We start from the raw sequence: 24,617 nt of genomic DNA on the forward strand, positions 1-24,617 counted from the left end.
CGCTAGTGTAGTTGGAGGTCACGTCAACTGTGCAAATCTGTCTATTTGTACATAAATATTTCAATTTCATTTATTTCGCTATGTGGATTTAATTTGGGAAAATAATACCCATCAGTGTTGTGTTGTGCCTTTGTGCTCATAGAACATCAGGACAAAGGTTTCCCAAAGATAATCTGATGAGAAAAAAGTGGATTGTAGTAATAAGCCTAAGAAAAAAGTGGATTGTTGCAATGTTAATCGCATTGACCTTTCTTGGATATGCCAAACTTGCTTTCGTTCAGTGCAGGTATCATTTATGTATAATTTACCATGCTCTTTGAGGTTTAGTAAAGCCTAGCACACAATAGCAACATGTTTGCATACAGTTCTGTATCCCTTGCCAGCAATACATTCACATGATGCTTCATTAACACTTCCAGCCATGGAGAGGACCAGTACCAGTGTACATAGTATATAGTGCTCGGGTCATTTCACTGTTGACTTGCGCTTGGTAAAAATAATATTCATCTATGTTTTACTCCACCAGAGCTATACCCCATTTCACGAATATACGTCTGTTTTATATTATTGCGACAACCAATATTTTACTGTGCAAAATATAAAGAACGAAAGTAAATTGCAAATTATATTGTTGTTTATTGGAGTAATTATTAGAGCAAAATACTTTCGTACTTCTTATGTTGCACACTAAAATATTCGTTGTCGCGATAATCCAAAACATACGTATATTCGGGGAATACACCATAATAAAAAATTATTTTGTATTATACTGTAGCCTGTTGTGAACTGCGGCACACATGCTCTTTCCTTCTGCTAACTTATAAGTAGATAGAAAATAGTTATTAATGTCGACGGAACTTTTGGAGGAACTTATGGTGGCCATAAAATGTTTGATATTAGTTCTGGGCAGGCAAAGCAATGAACTTCTGGCATCGACACAATATCTTTCATACATATATGAAAGGTGATGATTTATAATCAGTTTTGTTTAAAGGCGCCACAAAACTGGATTCAATGTATGGTAGGTAGGTAAAATTACCACCTTTTAGTTAAATGGCTGTATTAGTTCAAACCCAAATACATCACTATAAAACTCTGACCAATATAAACATTTCTATTTTCTCCTCAATTCGTTTTTCAACTCGCAAGCAGTCCAAAGTCCGTATTTTTATCCACAATTTATTAAATCGCAATAATTACAACAAAAATACCATACAAGCTTAAATAACTGTCAAAATGTGTTGACCCCAATGAACTGTCAATACGGATGGAATGGCCCTGTCTCATTCAAATAGTGAAGCGAGATTGCCACCAACATACAAGAGAGAGGTCCTAGAGAGAGACAGAGAATGTGCTGGAAAATTTGACAGGCCGTGTAACTTCAGTTGCCTATATCAACTTAAATCGGGGAAATGGACCTCATATTTTTTTAACTTGGTATCAGGGCTGATAGGCAGTATTTAAAAATTAAGTTAAGTTAATAACATTTAAAAAATATGAGGTCCATTTCCCCGATTTAAGTTGATATAGGCAACTGAAATTACACGGCCTGTCAAATTTTCCAGCACATTCTCTGTCTCTCTCTAGGACCTCTCTCTTGTATTGTGGCCGCATTAATGACCCCCAACTACACTAGTGGCGCCAAGCGGTAGCAACGGCGTACATAGCTCCCATTCAAGCGATGTTTAATAAAAATTATTAATTTTATAAATAAAACACTGAAGTGTATTTTTATCGACTGAGTAAAATATTTACAGAGGTTAAGATTGTTTTTTCGTCAGTTTTATTACCTTTTGTAGAACGAGAAACATAATGGTAGGCAGTAATTTGGTGTTCATCATATATTATAAAAACATTCCTCTCGGCAATATTATTATCCCATACAACACCTAATACCTTATTTGGTAAATTCGGTATTGCCACTGCTTCGTTCAGTACCTTAAAATTAAAACAATTTAAAAAATTGTCCGTTGTTTATGTCAACCTAAAAGTAAAGTTTGTAAACCTGATTTTAGTAACTTTTACTTTAGCATGTTGGTAGAAAATAAAACAAAATTAAAAAATTGTGTGTCAACACAGAACTTGTGAAGGTAACGTTGTATTAAAGATCTAATGTTACTTATGAAGCTACATTGAGGGCAATAAACTTTTTGTAGACGGAAGTTCTTACTCTATAGAAGACTTACAAGATACAGAGGAAAATATATACCAAACAAATAGTGAGCCTAATACACCAACTATCCGCAAGACCACTGAGGCAGATATACCACTATTTGCAGAAAAACCAATAGTAACACCCAAAAACCAATCAAATTCCATTAAGAACAATATAAAGAAGAATATAGAAAAATAAGTGAAAAATAAGCCTACAGAGAACCAGGGCCTCGATTCTGACCCTTCGCTTCGTTATCGAACGTATTCGCTTCGTATACTAAACAGATACAAAACGAATACGTTCGATAACGAAGCGAAGGGTCAAAAATCGAGGCCCAGTACCCCGATTTTTGACCCTACCCTATGCGTAGGAACAAGATCCATAGACGAGCCAATGGCGCATATGAAAAGATAACCAAAGCCTTGAGCTTCTCCGTCGTATAAAACTGACTTGGGCAGCCTTCGGCAAGTTGAGCCACATTTTAAAATCGTCCGAATTACCAATATGTCTTAAAATAAAATCCTTTAATCAGTGTGTTTTGCCAGTGTTGACTTACAGAGCGCAAACGTTGACCATGACAAGGAGAACAGTACAAAAGATCCATGTTGTTCAAAGGGCGAAGGAGCGTTCTATTTTGGGCGTTTCACTATGACACAAGATCCCAAACCGCCAGCTACGACGAAGATCAGGAGTGGCTGATGCAGTAGAAGAATCAATAATACTGAAATGGAACTGGGCAGGTCAAGATAACAGATAAACTAAGCGGATACTGGAATGAAGACAAGAGATTATGCCTACCGAATCAGAGGTCGTTCATCAATACCTTGGACTAATGATCTGAAACGTATGCAAGAGGCACAAGATCGAAACAGATGGAAAATTATGAGGGAAATCTACGTCCAACAGAAGCGAAGATTAAATGATGATGATGATGATAATGCTGATACAAATTGAATGTTATACATACTAAAAAATGGATATACACTGCGGTGCAAAAAAATCGATCCACTCAAAATTTGGTCATTTTTGATGTTTCGAATTTCCTAAACCTGTTGTCCGATTTAAGTGATTTTTTACCACGTTATAGCCTTATTCATTGACAATATCGCTGCAATAATATTGTTGCTAGACAGTCAAACTGTCATTGTATACCGGGTGTACGAATCAAACTGTGTTTTTTTCTCAAAGTTCGCATCACACTGTGGATTATTCTAGCATTTATAAAATACTGAAATTAAAACCCAACTATAGCCTCAGGTTTTCTTAACATTTTCTCTTTCGATTCATTCGCTTATGTTAAATAATAAAAAAGTTAGGTACAGCTGGTTCCTAAAAAAAACTGAAACGACTCTTAGTAAGATTTGAATATTTTGAGCAGTGTATTTGATTGATCTGACAGTATATTATATTTATTATGACAAATAATAAAATAAACAAACAAACAATTATTTTGAATTCCTGCATTTTGTAAAGAGGATATAAATGATTTTTTTTACATAAAATAGGGTTGTTGTTATTATTTTTATTATCATTAAGGAATATAATAAGTCGTATACCCTATTCCACGAACATACGCCTGTTTTGGATTACTTCGACAACGAATATTTTACTGTGCAAAATAAGAAGAACGAAAGTAAATTGCAAAGTACATTGTTGTTTATTGGAATAATTATTAGCGCCATTTACTTTCGTACTTCTTATGTTGCACAGTAAAATATTCGTTGTCGAAGTAATCCAAAATAGGCGTATGTTCGTGGAATGGCCCATATCGGTTTATTGGTCTTCCAGAACCTTGCTTGCTTTCGAGAGTTTATTGTTCTCTCCATCTTTTATTAATATTAAAAACTGTTGCTCTGCTTACGTTAAAATGGTTCGCTGCGGCAGATGGTGACCAACCATCTTCTAATTTCGTGACAATTCTTGTTTTTAGTTCTTTGCTAGCATGTGGAGCCATTTTTTGAGGTTGAACAGAATAAGTTATCTGACAAATTTTAAGATTTGGCGGTGGCAGTGACAGTATGTAAATGTAAATCATAAGTATTTATTTATCCTTCAAAATACACTGCTCAATTTTCTACAAAATACGCTTTAAGAGTCGTATCAGTTTTTTAGGAACCAGCTGTTCTTTAACAACTGGCCATCTTCGTCATCAGTACAGGGTGCTTCCAAATAAGTGCGACAAACTTTAAGGGGTAATTTTACATGAGAAAATAATGACAATTTGCTTTATAATCATATGTCCGCAAACGCTTCGTTTCCGAGATACGGGATGTTCAATTTTTTTACAAACTGACGATTTATTTATTGCTTTAAAACCATTTGAGATATGCAAATCAAATTTGGTGGGTTTTAAGACGTAGTTATTGCACATTTTTTGAAATACAAATAAGAATTTAATATTCACCATTGGCACGCAAACGGGTATTATGACCGATAATATTACCCATACGCACGCCAATGGTGAATATTAAAAAATGTGCAATAACTACGTCTTAAAACCCACCAAATTTCATTTGCATATCTTAACTGGTTTTAAAGCAATAAATAAATCGTCAGTTTGTAAAAAAAATTGAACATCCCGTATCTCGAAAACGAAGCGTTTGCGGACATATGATTATAAAGCAAATTGTCATTATTTTCTCATGTAAAATTACCCCTTAAAGTTTGTCGCACTTATTTAGAAAACACCCTGTACTGATGACGAACATGGCCAGTTGTTAAAGTACCTAACTTTTTTATTATCTAACATAAGCGAATGAATCGAAAGACAAAATGTTAAGAAAACCTGAGACTATAGTTGGGTTTTAATTTCAGTATTTTATAAATGATAGAATAATACACAGGGTGATGCGAACTTTGAGAAAAAAGCACAGTTTGATTCGTACACCCGGTATACAATGACAGTTTGACTGTCTAGCAACAATATTATTACAGCGATATTGTCAATGAATAAGGCTATAACGTGGTAAAAAATCGCTTAAATCGGACAACAGGTTTAGGAAATTCGAAACATCAAAAATGACCAAATTTTTAGTGGATCGACTTTTTTGCACCGCAGTGTAGATAGCTGTTTTTTCTAATACAGCCTACTGTATACTTACCGCGTTGAACACATAGCCGTTGATCTTAATATCCACAAACACCAACCTCGTTCCTGCAGGATCTACATAAACATTAGTAATACCGATTGAATGTTTATATTCCAAAGCCCTGGACCACTCGTCCAGATGGAAATACAAAATGCTTCCCATATCCGTGGCGTATATTAAAAAATCAGCTGTCAGTTCGTGGCAAGTGATCACAATTGATTCGTTTATATTTTCAGGAAACGTTATGGAGTCTTTGTCTTCTTGATTGGTATTAGCGGGTTCTACCTGAAATCCGATTCAGAATATCTATTAGGATTTAAGAGACAAAGAAAAAGTTGTGTTATAAATATAAAAACGAATAACCATTTTCATCTCGCAACACGAAGCCAAAGCCGTCTTATATTTTAGTTCGTTTAAAGAGCGCAACAAGCACCCTTACCGAACGGTTTCAAAACTCGTTAGTTTTTCATCAGAGAATGCATATGTTGCTATCTCTAAACCAAACTGAAATAATCCAGATGACTAGCCTCGTATTGCAACTAACGAAATGGCCTGCGTGTCATAGCGACATCTGCTAGATACAAGTCAAAGTTTTCAACTTAATAAAATATAAAATAATATTAAATTAAAAACTTTATTAGGACCATTTCGAAAACTTTGACTTGAAAATAATGTGTCTTTGTTTAAAAAGGTGTTCAAAAGCTATTCTTATTTGTTAAACGTTTACTCAAACAAAATTAATGCTTTAGTTGGTGGTGCTTGATTAGCACCAAAGCACTCTTTGTTTGCAGTGTTAAAATAATTAAGATATAATATGTTTATGTGAATCTGCGTGTTTGGTCTCCACACAGATCAACGGCAACTTTGGAAAAAGAATTAGTTGAACTCTTATCGATTTATACAAATACCTTAGTCTTCTTCTTCGGCTTTTTTGCATTATGATTTCACCGTTTTAGTCCTTCACAGCACTCTATTATCCCAGCCACCTTCCCTGAGGTATATATCTATCATAGCATTTCCTGTGTACGTTTTCCATCTCATAGCAGGTCTTCCTCTCCGTCTTCTTCCCGACGGGTCCCAGTCCAATATTATTTTCGACCACCTGTGCTCTGGCATTCTTTTCACATGCCCATACCATTGCAGGGCTTTGTTTTCCAACTTTTTTGTAATTGAGCATTCTACTTCCACTCTGTTTCATTAACATCTTCTCATAAATTCCAATTAAACTGTTCTTATATTATTTCGAATTGTTGTTGTCGTTGGCCATGCTTCCGCTCCATATAGGGTAATATTCAGCACTATGCTCTGAAAGATCCTTTTTTTTTGTTTTCTTCAGTTAGAATGTTTTCCATATCACTCCATGGAGTGCTTTCGTGGCTTGTTTTCCCCATGCTATTTTTATTTCTATTTCTTTCATCTTTGATCAGTAGTAAAAATACCAATATAAACGCCCAAATTACCGTAAACAATACAACCCTAGAGAGAGTACAGAAAATATTATGCTATCTGGGCTTCAACATTAAGGATACTTGGGATCATAGCTACGAAATAAAAAGTCGTATTGAAAAAGCCACAAGCTCTTTTAACAGTCTTAGGAAGATTATGTGCAACTTGTCTTTAAGTATCAATATACGCATAAGAATTCTTAGATGTTACGTCTTTAGTGTCCTCCTCTACGGTGCTATGCTAAATGTTGCTAAATACCGACGTATGTTGAGGGTCTCATATATACACCACACAACTAATATAACTATTCTCCAGAGGCTAAGAAAAGACAAAGAAATAATTAACACGGTAAAGAACAGAAAATTGGGTTACTTCGGCCACAATATGCGTAATGATAAATACCGACTGCTACAGTTGATTCTACAAGGCAAGACTGAGGGCAAGAGAGGCCTGGGCGTAGACGTATATCCTGGCTGGCCAATCTTAGGAAGTGGACTGGTCTAACGTCACCTGATATATTTCAAACTGCTGTAAATAGAATAAGATGGGTCAATGTGGTCGCCAACATCTCCAGAAGATAGGCACCTTTAGAAGTAGATTTCTTTCATACCACCTCGGTTATCATTGATCCTAAATACTTAAAAGTCTTACAACTCTTAATAGACTCTTCTAAACTTAAGTTCAAATCTGCAACGTCGGATCCAATACATAAGTATTTGGTCTTACACATATTTATCTTAGTATGAGCTATAGTATGAGCTATAGTATGAGCTATAGTATCATAGTATGAGCTATGTCCCCATAGCTCATACTCTTCCGTTAAGTTCATTGTCATATATTTTATGCCCTCCCTGTCTTGGGCAAAAACTGCTTGGTCATCGGCGAAAAGTAGTGAATGTAATATATTCTCTTGTACTGGTATGCCCATTGGTCCACATTTTCTATACCATCTTTTGACAGTTTGATCTGTGTGTGTATACGTTTAAAATTGTAGGTGATCGACCGCATCTTTGTTTGAGGCCTTTTGTTACGATGATTGTTTTTGATATTTCACTGCCTAACCTTATTTGCACCGTGTTTCTTTATACAGTCTCTGCGTTATATTCACCCATTTCTCTCTAACGTGCATTCGATTCATTGCTTCCCATAGTTGTTTCCTGGGCACGCTATCGTATGCTATCTCCAAGTCGATAAAGGTCATATTATATGTGTTTCAATATTTTTCTCTTGTTCTTGGCTTCAGGCTTATTCTTCGCCATAATGGTCCATATACTATTTTTTCTTTTATGTGTCTGTGAAAAAAACTTGCTATTAAAGGCATTACATTACACTGCTCCCTCTTTAGTTATTTGTTGACCTTTTGTCACCTTTTTTTAAAAATGGAGGACATGTATGATAGATTCCATTTATCTGGAATATTCTGTGTGATTCAATTTTATTGAACGACACTCGTATAGAGAATACGATCCATGGTTCCCTGGTTCTGTGCTTTGTTATTTTCGGCTTTCTTTAGTGCTTTATAGTAATATCTTTCTCCGTAATTCGGTCTCCGGTCTATTCTCCTGCAATTATTTTGTGTAATGATGTGTCGTTTCCTTTGATGTAATGATCTATATGATTTTTTACTACGTTAATTACTTCTGATGTTTTTTATTTTATTTTTTTCATGCTTCCGTTGATCTGTTATACTCTATCGTGTTGTCTATGTCTCTGCACATTTTTTGCTTGACTTGTTGTCACATACCTATACCTATATAGGTATCTATTATTAATATAAATACCTATATCTATTATTGTTTTTGTTCATAATCGTGATTTTCTGTTAATAAACATACCAAATTATAATGATTTACATACCAAATGTAGCTGCAATCTTCCCTCAAGCAACACCGATACGTACTCCTGACCAAGCCTAATACTGGTAATAGCTCCTGAATACTGTTTCTCCTTTAGTTTTAAAGGTACGTCACCTGAACCAAGCTGCCGTTTCGGTAAATTATAAAACCAGATATTATTGTTCATGCCAGCGGCAAAATAGTAGTGTCCGACAGCAATAAAGCTCGGCTCTATTTCCAGAGGAATAGTGATCGGCTTCAATTTTGACTAAAACAAAAGTAAACAGATTTTTATAATATTAAACTATATATTATCGGTATGAATCTAACGTAGGTATTCACTTTACACGGTAGGAAGTGAGAGAAACATATTTAAAACAGCATAGCGATATTAGGTCTTAAGGTAGACTTCCGCACCAAGCGACCGAGACAGGAGACCGCGACAGGCGACAGATAGGTCGCGATAGACGATAGTTGGTCGCTGGTCTCGGTCGCGGGCTGCAGAACTACCCTGATATAATTGCATTGAGAGCAGTCGTGGGGAGACCTCGCCTATCTGTCGCCTGTCGCGGTCTCCTGTCTCGGTCGCTTGGTGCGGAAGTCTACCTTTAAGGTGCCCACTCACTAACGCCTCCCACAGACGAGCGACTGTGGCCGGCCACTCTGTGGATCCACAAAAGTAGTTTCCGATGATTGACCGTGAGTTCTTATGTGGAGTGGACGTTACATCACAGACGAGCGACTGTGGCCGGCCACAATCGTCCACGGTCAATCGTAGAAAAATACTTTTGTGGATCCACAGAGTGGCCAGCCACAGTCGTTCGTCTGTGGGAGGCCTAAGAAGGAAGCGCGAAAGTTTGAATGTACATGGTACGGGCACAGTATAAAGAGGGACAGTAAAACCACTTCTCTGTCGGCACTTTGATCTCAAGAAGTAATACCGGCAGTACGCAATTGATAATTCACCAGTGCTGGATGCGGGTTTTCCCTGTTAAAACCCGTACGTTTCTATGCGACTATCAATGCGAGAGTGGGGCAAAAGCGGCTAAGAACATTGCGCGGTCGCCATGCGCGACTACAGATTTTACTTCCAATTTTTCGGAGAGTGGTTCTACTGTCTCCCTTTATACTGTGGTACGGGGTAGCTTATAGCACACAGCTGCTGTTTTATACATCATGTTCTATAGGCATAGATATAATAACTAGTGGATTAAGCAAGGTATGGGCCGCTCTGTGAATCGAGGTGTAACGCCAATATTAAGGATTGAGTGGTCTAGCCATCTTTGTCTGTCACATACGCGGAATCGCTTGGTTAAAAGAGATAGATAGACCACCGATCAACTGCTTCCGCGTTACGCTTTTTTGATCAGTATGCCTTGGCTACCCTTAATATGTCTATGTTTATAGGTGACGTTTGTCAAATGTCAATTCACGTTAATCTGTGTTAGGGTAGTTTCTGAAAGGATTCAAAAACGATTTTAAGGGGATGGGTACGTATTTTCGGCTGCAATGCAATTCAAATGGGGATTCATTTTTTTCGAATCATGAGAAAACTAATAAGTATTTTTGAAAAATTTAAACGCAGAATGAAAGATTACGTTCTTACCGAGGGCCGAAAGTCCCTGAAAACTATAATGTTTATTTTAATAAATTACAGGAGTGAAAAACTAAGAGAAAATGTAGTGTGATTTTTAATTTCAAATATCTCATTCAAAAGAAACTTTTTATTTATTCTAAGGGACTCTCGGCCCTCTTTAAAGGCCCTAACATCTCTTTAAAGTTAATGATGACATTTTCAAGTAGAATGAGATTCTAGTAATGTTTATATATCCATACCAGTGTGAATTTTACTACACGTAATTTGCCGTGTAAAGACAAAAAAAGTAGGGATAGCCGTAAAATATTTGCGAATTATGTACCGATGGCCTTAAGTAAAAACGTAATCCGTTATTTATTACTCAATGCGCATCACAAGTATATTAACGTACATCAAAAACTAGAGGACCTAAAAACTCTCTAATGTTAATTTGGTAATGGTATTATGTACCTGATCATTCACGCGAGGATGTACAGATAGATATACAGCCATTACTTTGAAGAGTATAATTGGATCGGAAACAATCGGCCTTATTGTTCGGTGTAAATGATGGGCGTTCATGCACAATGTGGAGAGGAGGCAGGGTTACCTGGTCTACTGATTCGAACTCCAATCAACTGAAAACTGTATAAAACCTACTAATTCCAATTTACCGATCTACTGAAAACTTCTACTGAAAAATCTAAAAAAATTCAAAACCCAACATCCAACAACGTGTTAATCTTCTTTCGTTTCACTTTACCTAAATTTCTATAAATAGTCGGTATATGGGATGTTTAGAATTTTTATGGTAATAATGATGTCAAGTGGCTAGCCTAAGATAACAAGGAACTCTTGCGTTGAGAGAGAATTGCTTTGTTTTCAATAGACCATATGTGCCATGTGTTTCCAATTTAGGAATACTGATACAACCAAACCATCGGGTATCGGGACGCCTCGGATATAATTTATGCGTATCTGATGAATAGGTAGGTATTTTATTTTTTGGTAAAAGAAATGGGTAATTTTTGTCTTAGTACTTAGTATACATATCTTACACTTACTTTATCAGCACTGTAGTTATAAAGACTGATTTCCGTTAGACTGGATAGTACCGCTATTATAGGTGGACATACCGAAGTTAACGTAGGCATATGCGAAACATACACATTTAGAGATCCTCCTTTGGTACACACTCCAAAAAGTTGTCCGTCACAACTCCATTCGATTCTATCTATTCCAGATTCTTGAGCTAACGTTAATACACTTGAGGTTTCCTGAAGGTTGGCCAAATCGTGAATCTTCACTCTAAAATCCACAATTTATATAAACAAAGTCATATGTATAAGAATATTATCAAATTAAAAGTGAAAAAAAATAATGTTTATTAACTTATGTCTCGACAACTAATGGCCACTGGCATGTGTAGTGTGTGTGTTGAGTAAATGTCTTGTTACTTAGTAAAGTCGACTTCATTGTCTTTACAGAGACGCTAATTTTATAACCGAACGTCTGCGGTCCCTCCGCTCACTACCGATCCCACAAGGATAGAAGCTATTTTCACTTATTAATTTTTAATAAAAAAAACTATCATATATCTTAATATATCTATATTTTGCTCTCTACGCTCATATATTTGTTCCTTCTTCTTCAGATGCCATCTCCGCCACGGCAATCATCATAGCTATTCGGATTTTAGAGACGGCTGCTCTGAAAAGTTCATTTGATGTAAATCCGTACCATTCTCTCAGGTTGCGCAGCCATGATATTCTAAGTCTTCCTATACTTCTTTTCCTTGAATCTTTCCCAACATAATGAGTTGGAATAAGCTGTATCTCTCTCCACGTGTAATATGTCCGAGATATTCCAATGTTCTTAGGGCTGGATCCCGCGTACCAAAAAAAAATTATTAATAGCAAACTGAAAATGTGTTAATAGGTTAACGGTGTTTAGCCGGACAAACTTTGATGTACGGGAACACTGGAACAGGGGAAGTTTTAATTGTGGAACAGGTTACAGGTTTCGAACGTCAGACTACGAAAACGTCCCATGTATTTTGTCGGACAGAGCTTCCAATTGATTTGTTACCCTTTCATTAAAGCCTCATGCAAAAATCAGACTGCTATTTACTAGAAACATAATTCCTGTCATTTGACATGTTGTACGTGTCAGACTTATTAAAATGCCCAACATATTTGTCGGTCAAACATTTTTTCATATATTATATAAGGTTTGCTATTGAATAAAATTAAAAACAACCTAGTGTTCACAATCATAAACTTGTCAGGATGACATATTCCACAATTAAAATAACGTTCCACAATTAAAACTTCCCCTGTTCCAGTGTTCACATACATCAAAGTTTGTCCGACTAGACACCATTAAGATTTTAACAAATTTTCAGCTTGCTATTAATAAACTTTTTTGGGACGAGGAATCCAGGCCTATCTTGTCTTGATAATATTTAAGACTTCCATTTCTTTATTCATCTTTCTCAGAACCTCTTTGTTTGTAACGTGTTCTGTCCATGATATTTACAGAATTTTTCTATACACCCACAACTCGAATGATGCTTTTTCATTGATGCCGCATCGAAGATCCAATCTTCCATTCCGTAAAACAAAGTCGAGAAAGCGTAACATCTAGCCAACCTAACTCTTAGCTCCAATTTCAAATCTCTTGTGCAGAGCAGTCTTCTCATTTTGTTAAAATTTACTCTAGCCTTTTCTATTCTAATTTTAATTTCCTGGCAATACTCGTTTGTGGAATTGATCATTGTTCCAAGATAGGTATAGTCTACGCGTTCAACATTGGTTCCGATTCTGAAGAGATCATCGTTATTTCTTAAAGTTTTAGATACACATTCTCATAAACTTTGTCTTCTTGATGTTCATTTTTAGACCGTATTCTTGACTATACGCTGCTATTCTGTTCACTAGTCTCTGAAGATCTTCAATATTTTTCTGCTAAGATAGTGTCATCCGGATATCTAATGTTGTTCAACCAGTGACTCGGTCATTTCGTGGGATATTAACATGTTTAATTTGTGTACTGTTTGTGTACTGGTATATTGCATTTGTAAAGTAGGCGCTGGAGGCCATCTTCACCTTCTGCCATGATTTCTGCCGACACGTGTATTTCTTCGGTCAGGTTTAAAGGTAGCTTAAGTTATGTAGTTTAAAGGTTTTAATCGATAGCTTAAGTTATGTAGTTTAAAGAGAAAATAATTAGTTTTAAGAGTCAAGTTATTCACCATCCATTGACTCTTATGACACAAACCTTTAATAAGGTTTTATATTTGTACTAAAGCTCTAAGAAACTTACGTATTGTCACCACAAGATGCCGCTTTTCCGATAATCTCACTAACTGCTATATCGGCGAGAGAATTTTTATGATTTCGTATTTGGAACAGTTCTTGACCGACTTCTTTAATATGAGTCGAAATAGCTATAAAATATCCACCGGAAAATCCTAATAGTATATATCCATCTCCGAACCATTTGTACTTCACTATAGACCCATAATGGGGTTGAAAGGCAAGTTCGACGGGATTGTCAGGATCCAGTAGATTGTAGAGGTATAAAGTTTTTTTACTAACCAACAAGCTGACCTAAAATTTATACACTACATAGAAAACTAATTAATTCAACTGTTAAACAACAAATCTAGCAGAAATACATTACACATAGAAGTGCATACAGCTGAAATAAAAGACCAATACTAGTGATCTACTGAGAAATCACTAGAGTATAATAGACCAGCATTTCTATGTCTGATTGACTTGAAGAAAGCGTTTAACAGAGTAGGACTCAAATATGTAATCTATCTTCTGTATTGTTATGACAGTTCCGTAGATTGTTCCTACATAGAAAGAGTCCCTCGACGTGAAAGAAGAAGTAGTCACGTACGAGAATGTTCTGGATGTCATGGAATAACCCAGAAATGTCTGGTGACGTCTAGAACGTCAGAAAACTATATAAACATTGTGTTTGACATTTGATAGTTCAGTTGTATTTGAGATTTTGAGTATAAAGTTGTCAGTTTGTTCAAGTTGTTAACGTATTGTAATATTGTATTGGAGTTTAAATAAAGTATTTTAAAGAAGTTGTAACATTGGTGACAGCGGTGGGATATAAGAGATATTGAAGAAGATATTGAGAATTGTTTATGGTAAATACCAGATCATCTAAAGTTGAGAAGGAAATGGATACATCCGGACCACCAGCATGGTTTTTAAAAATGAAAGAAAATGAAGAGAAACGTAGGCAAGAAGAGAAAGAAAATGAAGAGAAGCGTAGGCAAGAAGAGAAAGAAAATGAAGAGAAACGTAGGCAAGAAGAGAAAGAGGAAGATAAAAAGCTTAGAAAAGAAGAGGAGGAGAGGCGTAGACAAGCAGAGGTAGAAATTATGAATAGTTTGTCCCAAATTCACGAGCATTTTCAGTTAGAGGTAAGTCGAATTACTAATAAAATAAATATATTAGAAGAAAAACAAAACTGTTTAGATAATAAAATAGAACAACAACAAAATTATTTAGAAAACAAAATAGACCAACAACAAAATCATTTAGAAAATAAAATAGAACAGCAACAAAACGATTTAAAGCAGCAACAAAACGATTTGAAATATACTTTAGAAAAACAAATAGTAGAGTTAGCAAACAAAATTAATACCCAAGCTTCTTTATCTCATATTGTTTCAGTTACTAATGTCGAATCCGAACAAACAGCCCTTTCCTCTTCCATCGTTGATCCAGGCATAATTAGAAGTAGCAAAATTTTAAAACCACCCACGTTTGATGGCCAAACAGCGTGGGAAACTTATCGTTTCCAATTTGAAGCTGCAGCAAGGGCAAATGGCTGGACTGAGAGAGAAATGGCAGCTTCCTTGGTGGTGTCGCTTCGAGGCCAGGCAGCAACCGTCCTTCAATTTCTTCCTCAGGATTCACCTAGTTATGACTCACTTGTTCAAGCTTTAGAAACAAGATATGGCCAACAACATCTGAAGCAGGTTTTTCAAAGTCAGCTTAAAGTTCGGTATCAAAAACATAACGAGAGCCTACAAGAATTTGAAGCTGATATTAAAAGATTATTACATTTGGCATATCCTCAGGCACCAAGAGATTTTCTGGAACAGATCGGTATACAGGCTTTCATAGATGGACTGCATGATATCGAAATGCAACAGGCTCTGCGATTACAATACCACAAAACGCTAGATAAAGCACTAATCTCAGCTCAGGAGTACGAAGCGGCGAAAAATATTTCTAGATCTCTTCCACAATTAAAAGAAATAAGATTTACAGAAAATAAGCAAGTCACAACCACAGATAATGAACAACTAGTTTTATCCCAGATATTAAGCTTACTACAAAATATCCAACAAAAACCTCGAAATGAAAACAGAAGATGTTTTAACTGCGGAAGAATGGGACATCTAAAATCCAATTGCAGAAGCCGATCCCAAGCACGAAAAGAAGAATACAAGAATGAGATCAGAAGGTCGCCTAGTTCGACATCCAGAAGCCTGTCGCAAAGTCTCACTAGAAATGATTGTAGATGGTCACTAAGAAACAGATTTCCTACAACTGACCATAGAAAGGAAGAAAATACACTGGAATTTGAAGTTAGCCATTTGAAGGAACAACTAGCGATTAGTAAAAATAAAATAGAAAGATTAAGAGAACAGGTGACAATATTGCAAGAAGAGTGTAAGGTAATTCAAAATAATGCAAAAACTACACAGTCCAATCTGGAAAACGAATGTCAAAAACTGATGAAAGAGAAGAATGTGTTAAATAAACAATTTCAAGAATACCAAAATGCATTAAATGAATTACAAGTTCAAAGCCAACGTCAGCTAGCACAAAAAGAGAATGTAACCGAAGAAGTTAGTCTGCGGATGACCACAGTTGAACAACAAGAAGATAATGACCAGATTTCTCTGGAAAACATTAAGAAGAGTCAAAAGAAAGATAACGACTTAAGAGTTATACGAGATTGGCTTAAAAATGGAGTAAGACCTCTTTGGCAGGAAATATCTAAATACAGTCGAACTATAAAGGCGTACTGGACTCAATGGGAATCCCTGCATCTTTCGAATGGTTTGTTATATCGGAAGTGGGAAAGTTCCGATGGAGTACGTATAGTTCAACAAGTGGTACTGCCAAAATCACACATTAAAAGTGTGTTGCAAGAACTTCATAGCAGCCTGTCTGGAGGACATTTTGGGGTAAAAAGAACATTGGCCAGGGTTCGAGACAGATTTTATTGGATCAATTGTCGCCGAGATGTAGAAGAATGGTGTAAGAAATGCGACTTTTGTAACGGTAGAAAAGGCCCTAGAACAAGAAGTCGTGGTAAAATGGCACAATATCTTTCCGGAGAGCCTTTTGAACGACTTGCAGTTGATATTCTCGGTCCACTTCCAACGACAGAGAGGTAACAAGTACTTAATGGTTGCAATGGATTATTTTTCAAAATGGCCTGAAATTGCACCTCTTCCTAATCAAGAAGCGACGACTGTAGCGGAAGCATTCATAACACACGTCGTATCAAGACATGGAGTTCCTTTAGAGTTGCATTCTGATCAGGGACGAAATTTTGAATCCGAATTATGGCAAGAACTAATGAAAATCTTGGGTATTAAGAAAACTCGAACTACGCCTCTCCACCCACAATCAGACGGAATGATCGAAAGACATAATAGAACTATTTGTCAATACCTCTCAATGTTTGTTGCTGATAATCAAAAAGATTGGGATACCCTAATACCTCTATTCCTGTTAGCCTACAGAAGTTCTGAACATGAAGCAACCGGTTATTCTCCATCAATGATGATCACCGGAAGAGAAATGAAGCTTCCTCAAGATCTTATTTTCGGAAAATTGCCTACCTGTGAAGAAGAACCTTCATCCCTGACGTACCTAGAAAGCTTAAGAGAAAAACTGGAAAAAGTCCACGAATTTGCTCGTAAAAGTTTGAAGCTTCAAAGTGATAAAGCCAAGTCCAGGTTCGATGTGCAAGCTACTGGGACAATTTTCGAAAGGGGTGACCCAGTATGGCTATACAATCCCACACGCAAGAAAGGACTTTGTCCGAAACTTCAACGAAACTGGGAAGGCCCGTACACCGTCTTAAAGAAAATAAATGATCTAGTCTACCGCATCCAGTTTTCAGCGAGAAGTAAACCCAAGGTAGTTCACATTGAGAGATTAGCCCCATATCATGGAACTGATCCACCCTGTTGGCTTCAACCAGACCCTGATAGACCAGTTATTCGAGGCGAATAACTATAAAGGAGGGAGCAGTGTTATGACAGTTCCGTAGATTGTTCCTACATAGAAAGAGTCCCTCGACGTGAAAGAAGAAGTAGTCACGTACGAGAATGTTCTGGATGTCATGGAATAACCCAGAAATGTCTGGTGACGTCTAGAACGTCAGAAAACTATATAAACATTGTGTTTGACATTTGATAGTTCAGTTGTATTTGAGATTTTGAGTATAAAGTTGTCAGTTTGTTCAAGTTGTTAACGTATTGTAATATTGTATTGGAGTTTAAATAAAGTATTTTAAAGAAGTTGTAACAGTATAATAGAAGTCTACCAAAACAACAAAATGGAAGTCAGAATAGATGGACAACTCACAGAACCTATAGACATAGGCAGCGGAATAAGACAGGGAGACTCATTTAATCCTATGCTCTTCAATTTAATAATGGATCAAATAATCAAAAGCGTCAACAAAGAAAGAGGATACAGAATGAGAAACAAAGAAGTAAAGATAATCTGTTACGCAGACGACGCAATACTGATAGCCCAAGATAAAGATAGTCTGCAAAGATTAGTCCACAGGTTTAAAATAAGAGCAAAAAAATTCAATATGACAATTTCATCTCAAAAAACTAAAACAACAGGACTTATTAACACTTCTCATTTGTTTTGGGCTTGTGTCATATGTTGTATAATCCGTGTCCTAATTACATTGTCAAGCTACGGAGACCTGAACAAAGAAGTGAGAAATCAAAAAGCAAATAGGCTAGCAGGATGTCTTAATAACAATATATGGTGAAAACGACATATTAACACTGAGATGAATAAATCAAGAATTGATAAAGGCAGTGTACGACCAATAATGACATATGCATCAGAAACAAGATCCAAAACAGCCACAACACAAAGACTACTAGAAACGGCAGAGATGAGAGTACTGAGAAGAATTACAGGAAATAAGCTGAGATCAAAAGAGGAGTGAAGACATTAGAAGACAATGTAACGTACAGTGTATAAAGGAATGGACACTAAATAGAAAAAAAGAATGGAATAACCGCATAAGCAGAATGGGGGAGACAGGTGTGGTCAAAATAGCAAGAGATAAATCACCAATCGGTAGAAGAAGTATCGGCTGACCGCGCAAAAGATGGAGGGACAAGCCTCCATAGAGGTATCAATCCGCCAATGAATAAGCAGAATTGCTTATAAAGGGGAAGAAGAAGAAACATAATAAGGCACCAGGCCGCGATGGTATAGTAGAGTGCTTAAAACGCGCACGAGAAGCGTTGTATGGATCTATATTGTTATGCTCTACTTTATCTCTTTATTTAGATTGATTAGCAAATTCTTAATTTAATTAATTATTCAATTACTTTAATCACTGCCTATGTAAAACAAAACTAAATTCGATTTAAATATTCCAATAAATTTTATTCTCAGGGCTAATTTTGTATTTGATACAATACCTATGATTTGTGGCTTCTAGTATTTCTAGTTGCTTACTTCATCCAGGATGGAACAGGAAAATTAAAAACATTCAATATCATATAATTGTAATATACTATTCATTTACCAAATAAGCCGTGTACATATGATTCAAAAAATACTAAATTTAACTTTGTTGCAACAATTTCTTACTTAATAAATCAAACTTTAATTCTGATATCTCTTTGTTTTAACAAAAAAATTATTTAAATAAATTATTATTTTCTCATACTAAATTTTATAAAATTTTCTTTTATTCATTTGAATTGAATTCTTAAATTTGAAATGACTAACTGCGTTATAGTAATGTTCAATAAACAAATCAGCAAATATGGTTTTTGATATAAACAAATTCTCTCCATTCAGACAAATGATTTGACTAACCTTTTTGTTTCTTCACTTCCTCTTTTTCTGGATTGCGTGGTTCTCGATTCTCCCAACGTACTCTCTGGATGTTGCGTAAAGGTCCCTCTAGTCCAAACTGCTTCCAAAACAACACACAGGAACTTGCTCGAATTCTCCTACTCAATTTTCTCCTTGCTCGATAACTTGTGCAAATAGATATCAATCAGCTACTCGTTCTAGACAAAACAAAGGAATCTTCCTCGGACCAGGAATATTAACTTTTCAACCGGTCGACGATTTGGTTTCAACTTGATTCTGCTCGCAACGGCCGATCACACCACTTTACACTGATTTCTCACTTTTGAAAACTCGACTGCTCTCTTCAGATATCCATTATACAGTGACCCTCTTTTCTCTCGCAAATTCAGACTCCAACTTTCTTATCCCTTCTACCCATCTTTTCCACCCAGTCAAAAAACACGCCTCTCCCAAAACCTTTAATACCCATTTCTTACGAACCAAATATTTTTCTATATAACTTTCCAATTCGTCAAATTTTAAGAAATATCATACTTGGTTTTTTTTTTACATACTACTTTTACTTCTACAAACTAAAACAAAGTGTTTACCATCATTTAACCTTCCCGGAAACATTTTAAAAACATTATTGTTCTCGCCAAACGATATGTCCACTTTCTAATCCCGAATTGTTTGTTAGTGTACCCATTCACTTCGTCGAATCATTATCACTAATCGTTTTCACTTTCCCGAAACACTGTTTAATAGCTAAATTAGATTGGGATGAGAATCTATGATCTAATGGTCTTTGATATACATTTAATTTTCTTTTTTAATGATGAACTATAATTTTTTTGAATTAAAAAAAACAATTCTACAACAATATGTACAAGCTAATTCAATGCATTTGACGAGAAGAAACAATGCCAGATGAATGGAAAGAAGGGGTTATTGTACCAATCCACAAAAAAGGAAACAAAGAGCAATGTATTAACTACCGGGAAATAACGCTCCTAAATACCATCTACAAACATCCTCCTCAACCTCGTTGTAAATATCCTGCTAGAAAGAACTAAAACATACCTACATATTATAAATAAAAGAAATCGTGGGGATTATCAATGCAGATTTAGACCGAGTCGTCCTATTATTAACCAGATATTCACAATAAAACAGAGATAGTGAAAAAATGCTGGGAGTTTGATCGTGAGCTTCATCAGATATTCAGAGATTTTGAACGGGCATTTGATGGGGTATGCAGAGTTAGACTGTGGACAGCGGTGCAGGAACTTGGCTTTCCAAAAAAAATAGTCAGTTTCATACGTATGTGTGTGGAAGGGTTCCGAAGTTAGATGACAATTGGACAATACTCGGAGACATTTGAAATAAACAATGGACTAAAACAGGGAGATGCACTTTCGCCACAACTCTTCAAATGAGATCTGGAACACATATTCAGAAGTGCAAAAATCGAAAAATCGACTATAGTATAGAGAGAGAACCAAACTTACTGTTGTCATTTGCAGACGATATCGATCTAATAGGAAACATTAGATTAAGGATGAATAAAGAACAGTACCTAAACATTTAATACATTTACTAGAAAATTTTTTTTCAGGGGATCACTATTACAGATTATAAAAACCTATTGTGTAGTTAACTAGGAGGAGAAAAAACAGAAGAAGGAAGAATGGGTAGTAAAAGGATAAAGAGAAGAAAAATGATGGCATCAGGCAAATCTGTTAAATCATTCACAGTTTTTGCTATGAGGATTTTTCAACTGAAGTATAAAATATACATATAAAGCGACTAACAAAAATATAAGTGAAGCAACAATATACAACATACTTTGAACACCTAAGACATAAACAGAAACGTACCGTGTTTTCTCCTACGTCCCTTTCGTCAGTTTTCATCCGTGAAAAGTCTATTTCTGAAGGTTCAGCTCTAAGATTGATCACTCTTAAGGTATCTCCGTCAATGTTACTAATGGATACAGTTTTATCATCAGATCCTAAAGCTAGCAGATTCTCATTGTTCCATGCACCGCAAGTAATTTTCTTTGTATGCTTCCCAATTATTGGCGTTTTTCTAAACATTTAAGATTATTTTTAATGATAAAATAATATTAAAAATAGTTATTTTCTTAACTAGTGTGGAAAGTGACACTTTCCCGCACCCTACTGCCGTTGACCCAAACGACGCGATAGCGGAGTTCGGGAAAGCAGTTGCCCGAGTTAGGAACAATATTTTTTCTATAGCCGTACGTTTGGAAAAAAGCCACAACAAATAGAGTTACATTAATTCTTATTTACGAGTAAATGCAACATACAACAATACGTAATACAAAAATGTATGCAAATTTAATCATTTGGAAAAACAAAAATGTCTTTACTTATTGCTTGGTAATATTAAGTGTAAACGAGCAATTTGTGGCAGTTTGTAAATACAGTAGAGCGTCGATTATCCGAACTACTTGGGTGACATGGGTGTTCGGAAAACTGATTTATTCGGATAATCGAACTATATTGAGATTGTCATAGATATTTATCCACAAGTGAATAAAAACCATATTTATATAACTGTATATTTGTTTATACCTTGATAATGACAAATAGCAATTAAACAAAAAGTGCAGTCTTTGCAACAACATATTTTTGGATACACAATTGAAGAAAATTGAAGATATTTTAAGCGTTAATTACTAACGCTTGCTCAGTAGTCGAGTGCGTGGCGAGGGAGTCGGGAGTTCGGATAACCGGTCGTTCGGTTGATCGACGTTCGGATAATCGACGCTCTACTGTATATCACTGATGCAAGTTGATCCTTGAATTGTTTAATACGTTCTCTAACAAGGTTGTCAAAATGGTAAGGAAGCCCAAACGGGGATTTTTGCAGTTACTCGAGCGCGTCAGAAAATCACATGGGGAGAAACCTTGTACCCTGTAAATGTACCCCTTCCATTATTGGATCTTAGTACAGGGGAGCTCGTTAAGGAGGGGTCCGAGAAAAAATATATCCTTAGAAAAACTCGAAATCGTCAGATTAACATAAGGTAAGTTAAGTACATGTAGAGCAGTGTATATTTCAAAAATCTGACGGTTTGAGCGGGGCGTAACGAAATGGGTGAGTCACAAAGTGTCACAAGAAAAAAGCGAATATTTCGAGAAATAAACGTCAGATTGTCTGAAAGACATGATACAATAACTGAAGATATGGCATGGAGTCGGTGGGCGGGGCCTATGTAGCTACGTCACTCTGTGAATAGAACAGCATTAAATTCAGTGTTGTCGTTAAATTGTAAACGGTGTTTATTTTTTTTTTGTTTAAGGTGAATTTTACTTATAGTTTGTTAAACTTTTATTAAAAATGAGGTGTGCCGTGTTTGGTTGTAATGTGGACAATCAATCACAAGGTTTCGATACGAATATCAAGTTTTTTAGTTTCCCAAAGGACAAAAAAGTGCGATGTGTGTGAAAACAATTATTTAAATGTAAACGTGCAGACAATTTTAACGTTAACAACAACAACGCTCGTATCTGGTCAACACATTATAACAGCGACGATTATGAACGCAATTTGAAACACGAGCTGCTTGGATATTCTCCTAAAAATGTTCGATGCTTAAAAAAGAAGCTATTCCATCCCAAAATTTAGCCAAAGCGGGAAAAGTCAAAGTGGATTCTGGTAGAGAGCAACTAACTATTTTTAATGGGAAATAAGCCACAATTTTACTAAGAAATGATTTTATTAATGTTTCGACGTCCAAATCGGATGCCGTTGTCAAAATACAAAAAATATTAATGAATTAAACAAAAATGTTGTTGCTTAGTAAAAAATTCTTCTAATAATTTATTTAATCTGACTCATTTATATCGGTAATTCAGACATATATTATACATTTTAAAGGAGAAGACTTTAAAATGATATTAGAGAGTTATCAAGTAACTCGAGGAGAATACGGTAACGTTATTTTAGCAATGGAGCATGCGCAGTATGAATATTGAATAACGGAAATGATTTTAACGTTAACGTGCTCCGTTACGGTAGGTCGGATAGCGGGCTTAAATACGGTAACGTTAGCAGCGAATCGCACCAATTCGGCAGGACTCGGAGTGACTCGGCCATTTCAGTTCTGTCATGTTCATGTAATAAATAAATATGTTGTGTTATGAAATTTTATTTTGTATGTTAACAGGTGTTTTGTCTTTGTTTTCTTGGCTTGGTTTTGGTTGACTGTTTTGGTTTGGTTGAGTTTAAAGTTTTAGTTCCTCTCAGCATTACTTACCAGTACAGGTATGACCAGTTTCTGTTACAATTATATCTGGTATCCCTAACAATTGTACAAGCCTTGGAATATCCTGTTTTTCAAACCGAAAATACTGTTTGGCTTGTTCAGGTTCTAAGGTATCGAAATTAAAGACAGGATGTATCATTTAAAACGAGATTTAGTATTAAGTACTCTATATCATCGTCATTGGCTTCAAGTAACATTGCCTGTTAGATCTCTTCCATATTTTTTAGAAAAATTTGAAATCCAAATTGTACAAAACAAGGCAAAATTACAAAATATGTATCTTGGGTGAAAGAAAACAAAAACAGAAAAAAATTTAAACAAATTTAATTATTTTGCTGTCAAATACGAAATTTGACTGACAGCTGCCAACTATTAACGTGAAGCAGAAATTCGACCACTTGATAACTCTAAAATTACATATACGTTAAAACTTATACCGTAAAAAAATAGCGTTTACGTGTCAAAATAACGGATGGATAGAATTTTACTTGATAACTCTCTATTACCAATTGTTAATTCGATTAGGTACATGAAATCAACCCCAACTCAAGAATATCCGTCACAGAAAAAAATCATAGCATGTGATCTGTTTTTAAAAATACAACCACATGCAACGGTGACAGTAAAATTCTCGAGTTAAAGATTCCATAGTAAGTCACGAGGGAAAACCAGGAAAAAACCTTACTTTAGTTTACTCTCAAAACTAATCTTCTTCTTCTTCTACGGCACTACAGCCCAAATTGAGCCTTGGCCTCCTTTATTTTTTGCCTCCACCCTTATAGAATAGAATAGAAATATGCTTTATTGCCACTGAAAATTTTTACAATTTTATGGACAAAGCTTACATACAGTCAAAAGAAAAACATAATATAAATAACAAATAACAACTACAATTTACTAAAATTAGATAAATCGTCAACAATGTACAGTATAAGATATAAAAGCCAAGACAAAAACAATTTATTGCAAAACATATATAAATTGCAAATTGAACATACAACAAATAAAATAACCCTTATAAATGACATTACTAATTTAAAAATCAATGGGAAAATTTTTCTTTTTGCTGATGATACCAGTATCACTTGGAGCAACTCAAC

The 24,617-nt window shown here is 35.6% G+C and overlaps 1 protein-coding gene across 1 annotated transcript in view; it reads right to left on the minus strand.

The window, feature by feature from the left end:
• Window positions 1-24,617, minus strand: part of LOC114331568 (WD repeat-containing protein 19) — a 91,272-nt gene that overhangs the window by 51,607 nt on the left and 15,048 nt on the right. Inside the window, exons 3-8 of the mRNA XM_028281173.2 lie at window positions 21,101-21,311; window positions 13,426-13,712; window positions 11,166-11,409; window positions 8,548-8,793; window positions 5,257-5,529; window positions 1,791-1,938 (exon numbers count right to left, since the gene is read on the minus strand). Of these exons, the coding sequence (XP_028136974.1) occupies window positions 1,791-1,938; window positions 5,257-5,529; window positions 8,548-8,793; window positions 11,166-11,409; window positions 13,426-13,712; window positions 21,101-21,311 (1,409 nt within the window). The remainder of the gene's footprint in view (window positions 1-1,790; window positions 1,939-5,256; window positions 5,530-8,547; window positions 8,794-11,165; window positions 11,410-13,425; window positions 13,713-21,100; window positions 21,312-24,617) is intronic.

Source organism: Diabrotica virgifera, chromosome 6 (genome assembly GCF_917563875.1).
Source record: "Diabrotica virgifera virgifera chromosome 6, PGI_DIABVI_V3a".
NCBI classification, from domain to species: domain Eukaryota; kingdom Metazoa; phylum Arthropoda; class Insecta; order Coleoptera; family Chrysomelidae; genus Diabrotica; species Diabrotica virgifera.